At 37.9% G+C, this 18276-nt stretch overlaps 1 protein-coding gene across 1 annotated transcript in view; it reads right to left on the bottom strand.

Moving 5' to 3' along the window:
* Positions 1-18276, bottom strand: part of TNKS (tankyrase) — a 143366-nt gene that overhangs the window by 27438 nt on the left and 97652 nt on the right. Inside the window, exons 6-12 of the mRNA XM_063335294.1 lie at positions 17984-18078; positions 15012-15078; positions 14362-14548; positions 12235-12356; positions 9528-9619; positions 9365-9443; positions 980-1151 (exon numbers count right to left, since the gene is read on the bottom strand). Of these exons, the coding sequence (XP_063191364.1) occupies positions 980-1151; positions 9365-9443; positions 9528-9619; positions 12235-12356; positions 14362-14548; positions 15012-15078; positions 17984-18078 (814 nt within the window). The remainder of the gene's footprint in view (positions 1-979; positions 1152-9364; positions 9444-9527; positions 9620-12234; positions 12357-14361; positions 14549-15011; positions 15079-17983; positions 18079-18276) is intronic.

The raw sequence follows: 18276 nt of genomic DNA on the forward strand, positions 1-18276 counted from the left end.
TCAATATACATACATACAGTCTCGTGCATATTTTAAACAGGTGATACTACCTGTGTAACCAGCTACATCTCAGGAGTGGGTGCACTCCAAAAACAGTCCTTCCTTGCACTGCTGTAAAATGCTACCCCCTCCTTTTTTTTTTTTGCCTTTTTTAAGGAAATATTGTTGAAAACACTGAAGGAAATGGAGTTTCTACCTACAATGGGTCTTCTCATCTATCTGGATATCTGCATTTCTTTGACTACATGCATATACCACTGTAAGGTGAGTTACTTGCTCTGTAGTAGCTACTGATGCAATTATTCTTCTCTCTACTTGCAGAAATTCAAATGTGACATAGGGCAAGAGGATGCAAACTCTCAAGCACTTACATGAAAATAGTAGCACCCTCTTCAAATATCTATTCACCTTTTTAATGTAAGATATGAACAAATTGTAATCTAAAGAGTATCCAGAGCACTGTCACAATAAAATCTTTCTCTGCTGGAAAAGGAAGAGATTTGAACTAAAAGTTCAAATGGTTTAGCAACTGTCAATATTTTTCTGCCAGTAATACTCTGCTTGTGACTGCTAAAGTATGGAGCACCTACCAGGGTGGCTGATGAGAAGAATAAAGTTTCTCAGATGTTTAGCAATATTCCAGTTGCCTTGGGACTTTTTACCAAAAAAAGCCCAGAACTCCCCACATCTGCCTTCCTAGAATCTCCCTGTACAGCAGCATGCTCTAAATCCACAGGATCTTTATTTTCTTCCCAATTTGCACAAAATCACTGCATTGAGCAGGGCTTTTTTTTTCAGAAAAAAACACACAAGAAAAGAAAAAATATCACACAGCACATACTGCGGATATCTGCACACGACAGCAGAGGGGAGGGATGAGAAAACAACTGCAAGTCTCTTACATTGAAAAAGAAATAAGATCCACAGCTGTAAAGGGAGAAGCTGAAGTTCAAATACACAAGCCTTTATTTTTACCCACCACTTAGAATCTGTTGCACTGCTTCATTTCCCATCTGTGCCGCTGTGAAGCCTTGTAAAGAGATGATGGAGGGATCAGAGCCGTAATTCAGCAAGAGCCGGCAGGTTTGCAAGTGACCTGCTAATGCTGCCCTGTGCAACGCTGTTTGACCAAGTGTGTCCAGTGCATTCATCTGAAAAATCAGCAGCAATATAAGATATTTTTACAATTAAAAGCCTGCACCTATCCCTGCCCTTAATAAGAAGGGCAGTAACAAGAATTTTCCAGCATACAAATTTCTCTATCAATCCCTCTGCATTGCAACTAAACAAAACCAACTGACAAAACAAGTAAACACTCCAATGTAAAGATGATTTACTGCGGATGCTCTCCTGTCTTTTAACAATGCAGGTTATTTGTTTGCATGGCTAACAGACAGCACAGGATTCCAAAAATCATACTTAAAATAGTGATCAAGCTTTTGCAAATTCAATGAAGATCAACCTTGTGCAAGAAAAGCAAAATTCTCACAGAAGAGGAGAAGGAGGTAAATAATTAACCAAACAATTCAATGATCTTCCTGCTTTAAGGAAATTACCATCTGTCGTCCTCAGAAGGGGAATTAACATTACTCTCTACCAAGAATTACAGCAAAGGAAAGATGTCAGAGTAGGAATTCTATGAAGGAGTAGGGAAAAAAAAAAGAGGCTGGATTCAAACAGTCCATTTCCTCCTCACTTTTTGTACTTTTACAGAAATGTTAAGTATAACTGGATATAATTCTACTCAATACAAGACTGTATAAACAGGCAAAATGGAGTATTGCTTTCAAAGAGTATGATATAATGGACACCTATCTGTCTGTCAAGATCTAGCGGAGTATCTAAATAACTAGAAGCATCTCCATGGGTTCACTATCAGAGAAAGGAAGAGAATAATAGAAAGCTTTAAAAAGCAGAAAAAAACCCTCATGAAAACAACCTTTCAAGAAGACACTTTGTATGTAGCAGCAATTCATGACAAATTTAAATGCAAATGTCCAACAGCTTTTTTACCACTTTATGAAATACACTACTCTATATTCTCTGCAAGCAACTCAGAACCTGTTATCTGTTTCCAGGCCTAAGGATTGCAGGCTGTGAACTGCATGCATAATAGACTCTGTTACTGTAAAAACCCCACCTTTTTATCTTCTCAAAATCTTTGCAGTGGCAGTGAACAAAGGTTTTGCTTGTTATGTCTCACCTAAAATGCAGCCTGCAAATCCTACTACCTTTACATGAAAACTAGTGAAAAAACATTTTGGGTAAGACATGCATTCTGTAACTAAATGGAATTTAATTAGGGGGTAACTATGTAGAAAATATCTCTACTACCAGATACGGTAAAAAAAATTAAGTAAAATACCTGTAATACAACAATACCAAGCTACAGGAAAGAACAAAGAACCACCACGTAAATAAAGTGGAACATGATTCGATATTGTCTGAAATTCTTCTATATCCCTAACAATTCTACAGACTGATAAAGCAGGAATTTCTCAGATCACAAACCTCTCTTGCAGGAAGATGCACAGGAGAACAGTTCTGCTTTCTTCTAACCGTGTTCAGCTCATGCCACTCTAATGGGATTTCCCTAAAAGTTTTGTTTTAAATAAAAACTTACTGCTATCATAAATATTAACTAGATGCTGAATGTCCCAAATCCATCATTTTGTTCAGATGATGATCCTCATCTGTTTCAGGACACCGGATACCTTTCACCACTGATAAGGGCATGAAGAAAAGCAGAAGTCTGGGACTGTACAGGTTTAGTGATAGTGAAGGCAGAAAGAAAATGAGACTTATGGATTCTGGAAGTAGCTGATAACACTCTGTTCGCCCAAGAAAGAGAATCTTAACTAACGTCTTCTGTAACACTGAATTCCAATGTTAAACATGCCCATACTGAACAAATTGTTGAAGAATAGCAGCAAGGCATTCACACTGCACAATTTGATACTGACTGTGTACCTGGAAAAAATGTTACTATTCATTTGAAAAGAACACTAGCAGAGTCATCAGATCCATCATCTCACATGTCTTATGCAGGTCTCCTTTCACCTCCAAATAATTATCTTTGCCAACAATCGATTCTTGTGGCAGAACACCAACCACCAGAAATGCCTGCTTACTTCTGGGATAGAAGGCTGCAGCTGACAGAGGGACGCATGCACCAAATGAAGTTGTTCTTTCCCTCAGGAGCAGAATTACGCTTTGAAGGGTAATTTCATGGGGAATACGTTCATTTTGAGGCAGATCTGATCTTCACCAATCACGCAGCACTTGTCTAAAACCAACCCAAGAATGTACCGTGCTAAGCCTGAAAGCAACAGGATTTATTTCCAGATGAAAATCAATTTGAGCATTGCAAATCGAAATACAAACTGAGATTAAACTCTCATGAAAATCAAACCTGGGAAGACATATGACTGGGTTAACCACTGCTCAATACTAGGTCTAAAAACATGCCCTTTCAAATTCAAAAGTTTAAACTCTATTTGACAAAATGCAAAATATCCAAGGTGTACTGCCTTATTTGTGTGCTGAGAAGGCATATTGTTCCAGCTGCACCAGTCAAAAAAAAAGACAAATATTCAACTAGTCTCCTTTATAAGCGGTCTGAAATTAGAAGGCTGCAGCTCTGAATTACTTTGCAGACAAGCTTCCTGCAAGGAGCTAAAAATTACAGATTTGACAGCTTTTATTCCACAGCAGACTGGCTCTGGCTTCTTCACCTCTTAGTATGAAAGCAATCACTCCACTGCTCAACTCGCAACATAAAAGCGGAATGCAGTTATCAAACAAAGTGTTTTTAAGTAAGGCTTTTCATGGAAAGATCCTGTCCTATACAGTGTATTTCCCCAATGCAGAATTCCTTCTGTTTTTCCCTTTTGTCCCTTTAATTTCCTTTTCCCCATCCTGGATAGATGCAGTAGAGAAATCGAAACGGTCATGTATCATCAGACACTGAAGAGATTTTTTTCCTCCCTGCACCGCGGCTGTCTTGGAACAGTGTACACACCTACAGCAGTAGTCCCTTGGCTATCAGGCACTTGTGGCAGCTCAACAGCTGAGGCCTGTTCAGGAAACTTTTTTTCAAGACTTCATAAGCATATGAGCTTTCTGTTGGTATCAAATGCCCTAAATATCCTCCTACTCTTTGACACTACAGCAGCACAAAAGATAACAGCTTCCAAGCACTGCAGTTTTCTCTGTGAGATCTTTCTTGGAACGTGGAACTTGTGCTCTGCCAGCAGTTCCAGTATCACGGTATCCTTCCCTGCAATGCACATGTTCTAACTGCTCTCCTGCTGCATTTATTTTGAAGACAACTTGCAGTACGTCTTGTGTCTTTGTGCATACAACAGGATAGGGGTGAAGAGGCGCTGGTGGCAATTTCAAGCTCTGTCAGAAGGAAAAAAAAATGGAAAAAAGAGAAAAGAGGTCTAGTTTCACTCTGACAGCTCCTACATGATCCAGCCATATGTCCCTTTGCATAAAAGCTTCAGATTAATGTCACTAAGTTTGGATGTCTAAGCAGTGAGAAAAGTTGAACCACACAATTGCAACAGATCACAGAGTTCTTCATGTTGTTAACCATCGTAGTCCAGAACCTGCTACATTTCTGAAAGGAAATTCAATTTTTTAATGCTTAGTCTTTCCTGAGAAAATCATACCTCTACCTAAAACGTTGGAAGCAAATGTATTACACAACAAGGTTATTCAAAACCATTTAAGCCTGTCTTGTGGGTCTAGATAGATGATGACAGTTTTCAAATCCATGATCATGAAAGGCTGGCAATATGCTACTCCAATGCACAGAAATAATTGTATCATGCAAAGATCCCTACAGCAAGATCCTTCTAGCAGAGCAGAAGGAAGCCATTTCTGCTACCGCTATGAATAGGGACACTCGGTCTAACATGACCTTAGAAAGGCTCATTTTCTCTTGTAGAAGAATAGTTTCAACAGTATCCTTTAGAAACATAACAAAGTTAAACAAACAGCATTCATGACGTCTCTACACTTGCCCAAGATACCAGTGAACTTGCATGCCTGCAGGTCTTTCTTTCCAACAATCATTCCAGTTCGGAAAAGACTTTAATCCTTTTCTTCTGCACTGCTAGAAAGCCGAATGTCTTTCTCAACATATTAAATTTCCCATGTATCTGTAAATTCATACAAGGAGCTAGTTATAAGAGGTATCCAACTACCTAGCAATACAACAAAACAGGATGAACGCCACTTTTTCATTAGTTCACCCCCTTCAAATGACTTTCTTTTTAAACAAAGGATTTCAACCATCTTCAAAGATACAGTCATTGCACTTCAAGATTTGCTCACGGGTCTGATAAAAAAAAAGTTTATGTTTGAGGAGTCTTCGTAGATGCTCTGATTTTGTTTTTCGTAAGGTAATTCGAGGATATTCAACATCAAATAAGCAGTGGTGTGAAATGCTGTTTCACACTGCAGTTGACACAAACAAGTAAAAACTGGGTATGGCATTTAGAACCACAGACACTCATGACCAACACTTGAAGAAAATTCTAAGAAAGCCCAAGGTTTCTCACCTCTGCTTTAGATGTACAGTTGACAGACAACTTCTGCAAACTGAAGTAACAAGCTAATGAAAGTATCTTCACTGATCATGGAATGGGTATTGGTTAGACAATATGCAAGTGATGTGCACCAAGGACGACTTCACAGTTCAAATTACTAATCTATAGCCTGTGTTGTCAGTAAGGGCCAGCAAGACACACCAAAGTAAGTAATTTGCGGGTATAGGTTGACTCTTGCCAATACTAATGTTCTTAGAAATAATTCTGTAAAATATGTCAAGATCAAGCACATGTTATTCAAGCAGTCCTTCATTTTTTTATTTTTGTCTGACATACTTCAAAGAGCAAATTCACACAGTGATAAAATTAAGGATAATTAAATCCAGCTCCAAGACCACGAACCATCTCTTGCTCATCCCAAACAAATTCCCTAAAGCAGTCTTTACCATGCCTCAGTCCATTTCGCAAAACAAGAAAAATCTACTGAAACAGGCATACTTCACATTATCTCACTTCTACTGTCTGACACAGATCACAGCTGCTCCTCATGAAAACAACAGTTTCCTCTCTATTGCTAAAATAACCACAAATTATTTTCAATCTACAAAACTTTACATGACTTTGTCTCCTAAATCCATTACCGGATGTTTTTCTATGGGTCAGCTCTCTGCCTTTTGGCACTGGATTTCAGAAGAAAGTTACACTTTCTTTGAAGCCCCAGTTACTCATCTTTTTCAAATTGTTACACTCTCTATAATCAGTAGTGGTTTCCAGAAGGTAGATTAAAGCTGACTTATACCGTACCTTTCCTTTGATAGAAGAAATGGTTGCAAAGCAAAGAAAATATGGTAGGTCTCATCCATCCAAACTTCAGTAAGCATTTGATATGGGATCACACAGGACATTTTTATTTAGTTTATATGGAAAAATAAAGATTGGTTGAAGAACTGAATGTATGGAAAGGGGGAGGGCTGCTCAGTGATTGGTTGTGGGATAATTTTGTTTTAATATTTTCATTAATGATCTTGGCACAGGAGAATTGTGCCAAAGGGCACGGATATGAAAAATTAGCAAGAAAAAAAATAAATAAAAATAAATATTGAGATTCTCTTAGTACTACAATACTACAGGAAGGGTCTGAGTACTACTGTGTCTATTAAAAAGGCAAATATGACCCAATATGCATTAGTCCAGCATTTACATCAGAGATATGGAAGTGCCATCATGTAAGGCAGTGGAGGAATGAATTCCATTCTTGTTGCCTGAGCTCCGAGATTTCCTCTGGTGCTAATAAAGAGAAGGGTTATAAAGATCATTAGGAAATGTCGATGTTCCCTTATGAGGGAACACTAAGCATTTGAGGCATTTAGCCTACCAAAACAAAGGCTAAGAAGTATCCATTCCCTGCAAATACCTCAGCAAAGGAAGCATCAAAATGGAAAAGAGGTATTTAAACCGTAGGAGTGTGCTGTTCAAAGAACAAATGGATATTCACTGTGAAGCTGCTATTGCAGGCAGACTGGATTCACTAGCTTGTGAAAACCGTCTCTCGTAAAAAAATACGACTAGACAGGATCAAAGAACTTAGTACTACATCTTCTGAAGTAATGAAAATTCAAGGCACAAAAAGAGTAAACAGGAAGAAAAAGCTTCCAGAAACACAACAAATGGTAAAACAAAATAATAAAGAAGCCTGCTTCAGGGATTAAAGCTGCCATGTCCCAATAGCCAGAAACAAAGAAATATCAATGTTAAGAGTGTCTGATAAACTGATTGCCTACAGTCAAAGTTTGAGCAAGAGGTCAAATGACAATACACAAGACAAACATTTTAGAGTAATTAAATAAGCCTAGTTAACTAATTAATACTCTAGAGCATATCCCATCTGGGAACTTCAAAGTGCTTCATAAGCCTTAATGACCTACCTCTCATGAAAAGCCACGATTACATTAGGTACCGTTTTACAGTTTAGGAACTTTGGACACAAATAAAGAGGGACCTGATCCATTGCAGTATAGAAATATAGGCTTAATTTTAACTATGAGTGGTCTCCTGCCATGCACTTAAGTGCTTTGCTAGATCTTAAATGTGAATGGCTATCCTTAGAATAACATAGCAAGCATACACCAGGATATGAATGAAGAATGAGTTTCAATGACCACTAATGTACCTCTATTTGCACACTGCCAATGGATAAAACAATAGAAGACACCACTCAGCATGGTTCTGTAGATAACTGCAGGACACTCACCACCATCACTCAGCCCACAAATGACTCATGGATCATGATTTAGGAACCCTTGCTTCAGGACATAAAAGAATTACAAGCTATCGTCAGAATGTGCTACTGACATAAACAATAAAATTGAGCCATTCTAGTAAGGATGACGTCTTTGAGCTTGCTCCTAACCTGGCTACACAGAGCTAAATCTTCAAGAGAGCACTAATTTAAATACCTAGAGTATAGTAGCAGGCTTTCCAGAAACCCTCAGCAAGCAGAAACTCCTTGTATTTCAAAGTAAATAGCACTTGGGTGTCAATACACTTGAAACTCCAGCACGTCCAGCTCAGTGCCCACCCAAGTACCATCAGTACTGAATTCATGTGCAAAATCAGATCCATAAAGCCATGAGGTATCTACTTCTATGGCAAAATTATTTTTTTTAACTTTTAGTGCAAAGATATGATAGTAAGAGTGAATCTGCGAAAACGATAATGAATGGTTTTGATGACTCTGAGACCTCTGGCCCTGCGTTCCCCCCTGGGAAAATCGTGGCATGTCACCACTGCATCAGGATTCTCAATTCAGATAAACTCTGTCACGGTATTGTTATTAAGCTATTTTATAATGCCTTTAAAGTACTATGCAAGTGAATTAAGATACTGAAATCTGGCAATGAGCTCTCATACAGGCTTATAAATTACATTTCATTGTTTCAAAATAAAAAGACTTAGTATTGACTATGGAGACAATTATATTGCTCGCACCTCCTAGCACGTCAAGAGTGACACACTAGATTGTTATTACACGTATATTTCTTCTTTTCTAGCTACCCGAATGAAGATGAAGGCTCAGAGTAATGTGAGGCCCCTTAAAGCAAAAACAAGGAGATCATTTTTATTTTAAACAATGCAAAGAACATACCCATCAAGAAGAGTTTCTCAGAAAATTAAGTAGCTGAGTATATCATTACCACGAACATCAAGTTTGCTGCTAAAACTCAGAGAAATATAATTCTGAAATACTTCTGAAAGATGCTTAAAAGACATCCGAAATAAAGACAGTTATACTTTCCTCTCCCTTTAATTAATAACTTGCTGAACCACGTGTTTCTATGCAAATTTCACCATAGGCTTACAAATTACTTTGGTCAGCACCTATCAATGGCTGAAGGGCATGGCAAAACAACCTGGCCAAGAGAATAAGAAGAAAGCAAGCGCTAAGGGATGCACAGCATTAGACCGCTGGACTCAGCATCAGCAAACTCAGACATTGGATATTGTCAAGCCAACAAAATAAAGCAACAAGAGGCATCCGGATGACCACATTTATTTGAAATGAGTAGCAAGATTCATTAAAAATGAGTAAGTTAGACTCCTAAAGCCTGTATTCAGTTACTTGGAGAGAAGGCCTAATTTTCAAATGGGACTACTGAACATCCCGTACTGATCCAAGATAAACACACTTCAAGGTTAACACAAGAAAAAAAAGGCAACAACTATCATAAAAACTAACACTGCATTTAATCAATATATATCTTTTTCTTGCCTTTTGCCTTAAATAAAATATATTTAAGTAAATTTACCTTTGCTCCATGTTTATGCAGAACTTCCATGACATCATTATGAGCTTTTTCAGCTGCAACATGTAAAGGTGTCATGAAACTAGAGGAGAAAAAAAAATAAATTAGTTTTACATTACTAGTACGGCAGAGTCCTTTGGAAAATTCAAAAATTTCAGAAACCTACTCTTTGTTTTTCTCATTAACATTTGCTCCTTTCCTGAGCAATAGTTCTGTAACTTGCTTCCTCTTGGGATGCACAGCGGCCACAGCACAGTGCTGCAAAAAAGTAAATACAAATTATATTTCAACTTCACAGATGACAAAGAGCTTTAAGATCCATGACTTCATCTCTTATTCTGCTAAACATCAGATGACAAAATTTACAAACAGAATCCATCATATTTTTGCCAAAACATATAACATACAGAACAAAATACAAGCCAGTGATCAATGCTAAATTATTCTTCTCAGAAAAACAGTTTTCATTTTAAAGCTATTTGTCAGTAATGAAAAAAAGTGGTATGTTCCCAACTACATTAACAAGGTCTCACGACAAAACCAGCACATAATGCACAAAGGAGGTAAAGACAAAGGGCTCGAAGCAGCCTAACTTCCTACAGAGGGACTCCAAAGGGGTCCGTTAAGATTCTGCTGCTGTTTTGATTAACGTGTCTTTTGAATGCTGCTTTGTTCATTCTTCTATTTCAGCCTGTATTGAACTTGTTAACCCGCTGGCAATTCTGTCATGCACCCAGTTACAAATTATGTAATAAATAAACAGGCAATAATGTTCTCTTAAAGTATCTTCTTTTCCATGCTATGAGAAAGATACGTCGTTCACCATACTGCTCTTCAATGCTCAAGCCTGCCCTTGTGGGAACCCCATACAGCCCTTTGCTAGGTGTAACTATTCTCCTGCATGTGGCTGGGGTCTGCTTGTTGGTTTATCTGTGCATTCAGCACACAGAAGTGAGTGCTTTGTTCCTCCCTTTTGTCTTTGAATCTCTGCAGAGACTAGACTCAATCTGTCCTGACATTTTCAACAGTGGCCCTATCAATCCATTCCTGAGGCCTGAAATTACAAGTACGGTTCCAGATAAGCTGAACACCGCGCTTTAAAATCAGTCCAGAAATGCTTGTCTCAAGTTTGGATGTGTCAAGATAGCAGAACATGAGAAACAGGAGATACTTTTGAATATTTTTGTGTTTATGTTTACCCATGTTTTAAAGCAGTAACATGGAAAAAGCAGACAGTCTGCTGGAACAAAGTTCTCATACTTTCCAATACCAGAACAATAGCCTTTACAATGAGACAGACCCCAAACAGAATGCTAATAAGTAGCAATACCATCTTCTGCCTAGTCTCAGCCTTCACTATGAAGTAACTGCCACTCAAGCTTCCACACGGCTGTTATCAGCAGAGCATGGCCAAGTTTCACATAGGTAAGCTTTGTAAGTAAACATTAAGATCAACTTTTGCTCTGAAAAGTGACAGTATTTTTGAGGCTTTGCAGATAATATCATATTGGCAGGAAATACAGATAGGTTAAAGCAGCACTAAAAGCAACACAAGTGCTCAAATATTGCCAAACCTCAGAGCAACACTGAAGCATAAACCAGGTGCTTGCTTTGGCCTTTGTGGGGTAACAGGGCACAGACCCCAGTGTCCCATGGTAAAAGATATCATACTTAGGACAGGAATCGCTCAGTTAGGTTGTACATAACCTTATCTGACCCTGGAAGTTAAGCCCTGCCACTTGGATGGGAGACCACTTGGGAATCTCAAGTACAGGAGGCAAAAACTGAGAAATCACAGTCACTTACTGGACAGTGAACCAAAGAGATCAATAGAGCTAAAATATCCCATTTTGCCTAGCCGTCTCTGCAGAATAAGCGGGCAGAGAAGAGCAAAGAACACCACAGGACTACTAAGTGATCATTACACAGCTAAAGAAATGCCACATATCAGCCGCTGATATACTGAGGAAAGAAAGGATAACATCATCCCAAATTTCCTACTGCCTTCACGTTCAGCCTCTAAATATCTCTTCGCTGTCTTGCCTCTAAGTTCAGGCTAGGATGCCGAGTCCTCCATGGAATGAATAGAGCATATGGATGCTTGGTAGTCAACACACAATGTTCTGATCACCATCACAATATTTATAACGCTAAATATGCAGTTGTATGCCTGCAGCTGAGACCTACCACTGTGAAGAAAATGTTCCACTGGAATAAAGTATCGTAACTATAACAGTTTTTAATAATACCATTAGTCTCTCTCAACTGCATCTGGGATACTGGCTGTATTCTTTGCCTCCACTGTTTCTTCAAACAATGAAGTAAGAGCACGATACTGTCAGGAAAGACTCAAAGGCCCCTTCTTCCATAGCTAATATGGCATTGTCAGTACTATTCTAATCCTGTAAGAGCCTGTGATATACATCTAGTGTCTCTTTTCACCAGAATTTTACATACCCTATGAAGAAAATTTGTAATCCGAGTTTGCGCACATAAAACATGAAGGAAGCACTGGTCCACTGGAATAGAATTTAACCCCAGAAAAAAGACAGCAACTGACCAACAAAAAAAACCCAAACAAACAAACAAACAAAAAATAGAGTGATGGGGAAAAAAGCAGCAGAGAAGTGAAAAATGAACAGGTGAGGAGTGGCTGGGGGGCTTCTGTAATTCACCAGGAAGAAAAAAAAGTAATAAAAATTATATGGTGTTATTTCTATAATGGTGGTTTAATTTTAACATTATAAAGTGTTTGATGGCAAATTCTCAATCTCAGATGATGAATACGTTTTCATAGTGTAGAAATAAAACTCCTCAACTAGCACTACTACCACATTTATCATAAAACAAATGGATTGACTGTATAACCTCACCAGTGCCGTCTCATGCGACTGTGGCTGCTTAAAATTAATGATCTCCAAAGCAAGTGTCTTTTTCACTTTGGCTAGGTCTGCCTCTCTGGCTGCTTGCAGTAAAGAGTGTCCTTTGAATTCATCTGTTAGGGAAAAAGACACATTTAATATTCAGCAACATGTCACATTGATAAATGTTATTGGAGAAAGGCCACTATACTCAAATTATGAGGAAATAAGAGTTTTTCTGTACATCTTCAGATAGTGGCTAACCTGGGACACAGAACATGGAATATGGCCTACTGAAACCAAAGGGACATTTCTAAAGGAAAGGGGAAGTGATTCCTTGAGTACAATCCTTATAGCTTTCTCTCTCTTATCCTCCACCCACTCGATATTAAATGCATATGTGACCTCTAAATTACTTACTTATGTGTTCGAGTGAGTACAATGCTATTACATGCTCTTCAGAAAAAACCATTACTGTTGCTTTTCAAAAACCTCACTGTATTTACAACTACACATAATTCAAGGTAAAGCCTCAACATAAAATTTAAACATAAAATATTAAACTATTGGTCTTCAAGAAAGCTAACCATCTAAGCATTTGAAGCCAGTCTGCTACAAAGATGAAACAGGTTTTGATAGCAGCTATATCTTTGCAAGTACTGAGAGGTAATTTTGTTATTTTCAGTGTCACATCTTGTTCAGTTCAGCAACTAGTTCACTTTAGTTTTAAATACTTTTGAATTTGAGGACTAAACGTGTTTTTCTTAAAATGTACAAACGAAAGGTAGGTTAGCAAAAATGACATCTGAACCTGGGAAACAGAAAAAAAAGCTCAACAATCTCAGTAAAAATAACGGTATTTTTCCTTCATATGCAAGATTGAAATGCTGAGCTTGTTAAGAGGGGTTTTCTTCTCCCACCCTTGTTTTAACATCTGCTGCATTTCTGGATTTAGAAATAAAAATAAATGCAGTAACTTCTAAGTTTTCATTTCAAATAGAATTTGAATTTCTTTGTAAACAAAGCATTACACAAAGCACAAGTACAAATAAAACTTGAAATAACAAATAACTGTAATATCATTCCTAAAGTATAAAACCAAAGAACTCAAGAATATACTAAACATGTTATTTTGGGTATGCAAATACAGGATGTCCTATCAAGATACTGTCAAATTTGGCATAACGTTCACATTTGTGTACACATTTCAGTGGATATTAATGGACATGAAACTTTCCCCACTCCTCTCCAGGAACTATAAATAAATAAACAAACCAAAGTTTAAAATAGATGGTTTTTTGCTTGGTTGCTAATTTTAAACAAATGGTAAACTAATCTGCCTCAAAGTCAGAAGCATCTCCAAATTTAGCGCAGAATAGAGAACAGAGAAGTAATGCTCTCCTCTTTTCTCCTAGAGCCATGTTTTCTGCTGCACGTGACCTCACCGCCTTCGCAGGCATAGAGCAGTGACAGATGAGAACCTGACTAGCTGTGACTGTGAGTAGTGAAGGATCACATTCTTAGCGTGTCAGGGGGCTTCTGCTATATTGGCAAGGTAACAGACAAAACCAAAAGCTTATTTATAATTGAGTTCAGAATCTACTTCTCAAGAAGGAGTTTTCTGTAACTTCATAATGCTTTATTTCCATACTTGTCTCATTTAATTACCTTTTACAGTTTATAACAATGAGAAAACAAATCCCCAAAAGAGGGCAAATAAAGGCAGACAAATTCAAATTAGAGCTCAAACATTGTTTTGTAAACAGCACAGGGACTGCACAGACTACAACAGAAGGTGCTGGAATTTCCATCTCTTCAAGTTCGCACACCAAAGCTACCTACCTTCTGGAAGTTACTCTTTAGGTGTGATACAGAGCCTCCTATGTGACTTAACTGGACTTTAAGCATCAAAAACTCCCACAGTCACAGATTCAGCAGTACCTTAAACATTTTAAATCTAAGAAAACCAGATAATACCACAAACAGTATATCAGAGGTGTCTGCGTATTTCAAAGGGAGAGGCACAGCTGCAGTTACTCTGCTGCTTTGCATCTGCTTGTGAAGTACAAGGAACCTGGCCTGAAAGGAAAGGACCCCTTTACACCTACTGACAACTGCTTCCAGTCTGAAAACACTTACAGGTCAGTCTCTCCCTTAGCTCAGGCGTTGGAGCCATATCGACCGCGCTCTTGCCGTGGCAGTTGACTAATGTGGGATCCGCACCGTGACTCAGCAGGAGGGAGCAGACCTCGACACGGTTCTTGGAAGCAGCCTCGTGCAAGGGGGTAAATTGCCAGAGGTCCATAGCATTCACACAGGCACCGTGCTAGCACAGCAAAGAAAGCCTTATTTTAGTAAGAAATCAGTTTCAACAACTAAAAGCTTACAGATTTTCATTTCATTATAAAAACTGGTTCCATTCTTTCATACATGAACACAAATGCAAAAAGTAACTATAAAAATACCCATACATGCAAAAATACTGTCGAATCCTCAAAAAAATTGGAATTTCTGTATGAGCTAGTTTTTCAGTAGAACAGATTTCTTCACAGAAAAATTCAAATAAATGAAACACTACTGAGTGTCCAGAGAAATTAGGTGGGGAAAAAACCCCATATACTGTACCACAGAAAGATTCTGAAATGACATACAGGATGTTTGAAACCTGTTACTACAAAAAAACCAAAACCAACCCAAAAACATCTTCCTTCTCAACTCTGATATAAACAGTTCATATCTCACCTAACACATCTAACTCTACACTAATTACTCTTCATCCTTCTGCTTACCTTCAGCAGCAGCTCTGTAACCTCGTAGTGTCCATATGAACATGCATTATGAAGAGGCACAAGACCACTGTATGGAAGAAGGCAAATGACAGATTTATTTAAGCAGGATTTTTAAAGATGGTGGAACAATTTTCTCTCTACTGAGAGATGAGAAGAAATAAAATTAGATCTAAAATATTTAAATATTCAAATATTTTAAAATTAAGATTAACAAACTAATGGAAAAATCTAACCTTCGCAAACAACGCGTTACTTAAGAGTGGCATTAAAATGGAGGTTGTTTTGTTTTTTTTTTTTTATTTGGCCGTAACAAGCCACAGATGTTTAATCTACCAGTAAGATTAGCATTAATTGGCTTTGGAATGATCTTTCTTTAACCTATTAAGGATGGGAAAAGTCCCATTCCACATTCAATTTGCTCAAGAGAAGAGAGTGTTCTGTTTCTGCCTAAATATGAACTCCTGTTTATTTAAAATGGTATGCGAAAGGCAAAACTCCCCAGATAACGCTAACATAACTCCTAGATATATTATGAAGATATACAAATATCCACAGAAAGTACAGTGAAATAGCTGATCCAAACTGTGGAATGACCTGATCTTACTCCATCTTTTACAGTACAACCTATTTAACTGTGCAAGACACTTCTAAGAGAGTCCCTGTAATTTCTGTACAGCTATATTACTGGAGGCCGTACTTAAAAATGACACTAGCAAAGTAAATAACAGGGATCTAGTCAAAAGCACAAAACCTAATAAAAAAGTCATGCATTGAAAGGGAGATGCAAAGAGGACAATTATTACAGAGGACAAAATTAATTTAATTCAAGCCAAGCAAGACAGGCTAGCTATGACTCAACAAATCAGGATGCGTAATACGCAGAAACCAATAACTAACTCTTCACCATTTATGAAAAATACAGGGGATGTTTCACAGAATTGCAAAATCAAAGAGCATTGGGACAGCAAGTACTAGATTACAGGGTAAACTTAATTTTAAGGTAGATGCTCTCAGAAGCAGCACTGCATTTGTCACAGGAGAGGGAAATTTGTTTTGGCGAAATTTTTCAAACTGTTATTTTCTATCCCTACTTTTCTTAATTGTAACATATGGGTTACACATGTGCGAGATGCAAAAAGAGCATCTAGTCCACAGAGCACTCAAAAAACCGCCCTCTTCCAAAAAGATGGTCATCTAAGAGAACCGAGGCCTTCAAGGTCTCATCAAAGACAGCCACCTGACCACTTCTGCAGTATACCCTCCCCTTTTCCAGCACATTGTGACTTTGTGGAAAGGACCAGTGGAAAAAGAGCTGCTTCCTTGGCTGTGGTCCTCTCCAGGACTAACAAAAAGTGATGATCATTTTGAAGACGCATCACAGTTCCTCAGGTCTCTCTCCAAAGTGACCCCATTGAAGAAAATCTAACAGGTCTAGAATCAATGTATCCTAAATTTAGCTCCATAAATGACAAATTACATTTATTTATAGCCTATTTACTTATAAATTATGTATAAATAAGAAACAGCAAGAAAAACCAAAATACCACACTGACTGCAAATGCGTGATGCTGCTAGAAAAAACAGAGGGAGCTTACTGGGCTATCAGGTATTACTAAGTATGTTTAAATCATTTTTAAGTTTAATACATTTTTTTTCTTTCTTATTTTTTCTCCATCCTCTCCCTGGACACCCCCTCCCCAAGTTCAATGTTATTTCTTTTCACACTTTTCATACTTTCCAAGCAGATCATTCAAACCTCATTAAAGCATCTACACTGCAGTGCTTTGAGAACTTTGTAGAGTGGAGTTGATGGTTGGACTCGATGATCCCAAGGGTCTTTTCCAACCTAAATGATTCTATGATTCTATGAAATTTCGGAAAGGTGTGAAGTGCCTGAAACTTGCTTAACAATGCTGGATCTACCTGAATAGGTATTACATGCAGCTTTTCTCTGGGTTTTTTTTCACTTACATAATCGGTCATCACACATTTCACAATTCTGATCAAAAAAAGTCATTAAGAGTGAAAGTAAAGACAAATACAATTAGTCAATCTTCAAGCGTTTAAGTATGCTTGGGACTGGTTTCGGGAAGAAAAAGACAAAAAGGAAAAAAGCTAAGACCTTAATTTAAAATCTCTTTTAACAGTAGGCTGGACTCAGCAGAAAACAAAGATATAGGAAATGCCGCCTCAAGTTTACTGATGGAGACAGAACACACACTCATTAATATCTTATCTCTATGGACTCTGAATACAGAATGCATGCTTTAACCAGGGGCCCAATTTCTACAGTGTTAAGACTAAGCGTTCCTAGCAAAGTACCATGAGAATCATCACCTTGGAGTTCAGAAACGTATGGCTGAGAACAATGTAAAACACGTATCATTCCAGATTTCTGACTACTGTGCATTTTTTGTTGGTGTCTTACGTAACTACCATCCTTACTGCAAAAATACAACAGTTTAGCTTTGACTACACCTTGATTTTTGCTGGCAACATCAATCAAGATAGGTCCCTAAGGACCACTAGTAGTGAGCACATGAGTGTTATTGATATTACTTGGAATTACATCCATACATATGCAACAAGCTAATGAGACTATACAGAAATTTTTCAATGCACGTGCTTTTCACTAAGCCCGTGTACCTTCTCCCCATCACCTTCCCTAAAATAATGCTAGAAAAACATGATTGAAAGTGTAGTCTGTGCATGGAAGCAAATAATAAGCTTTGGAAAAAATTTAAAGGTGTTATTGAAGACTTAAAACAAGTGCAATCACAGGTAATATATTATTGAGGCTCTAACAAAAGCCTATTTACGATGAACCACACTCAGATTTTGGAAGCAAACGCCGCATTCTCAGACAACTATTTGAGATTATGCTGCAACATGAAACAGAGAAATAATTCCTCATCTTGATGAACACAAAACCACTGTTGCAAATAGATAACAAGTCAATTCATTGTACATACCCTTTATCCTTTGCATGAACATCTGCACCATGCTGAAGCAGAAGTTGGACTATTCGAACTCTGTTGTAGCCTGCTGCTAGGTGTAAAGGAGTGGACTGCAAAGTAAAGCAAAAAAAAGATGAAGAATGAGAGCCGCATAAATTTGAAGTCCTGCACTCCCTGCCATTTAAGTACTCCTCATTTCTCTTACACATCGGATCAAGATAAGTTAGACTTCTCTTCTCTGATTAGCCAAATTAACAAGTACACAGCACATGCATGCCCTTCCTGTTCTCAAACCAAATAAATGTTCT

The sequence above is a fragment of the Chroicocephalus ridibundus genome, chromosome 5 (genome assembly GCF_963924245.1).
Source record: "Chroicocephalus ridibundus chromosome 5, bChrRid1.1, whole genome shotgun sequence".
Taxonomy (NCBI): Eukaryota; Metazoa; Chordata; class Aves; order Charadriiformes; family Laridae; genus Chroicocephalus; species Chroicocephalus ridibundus.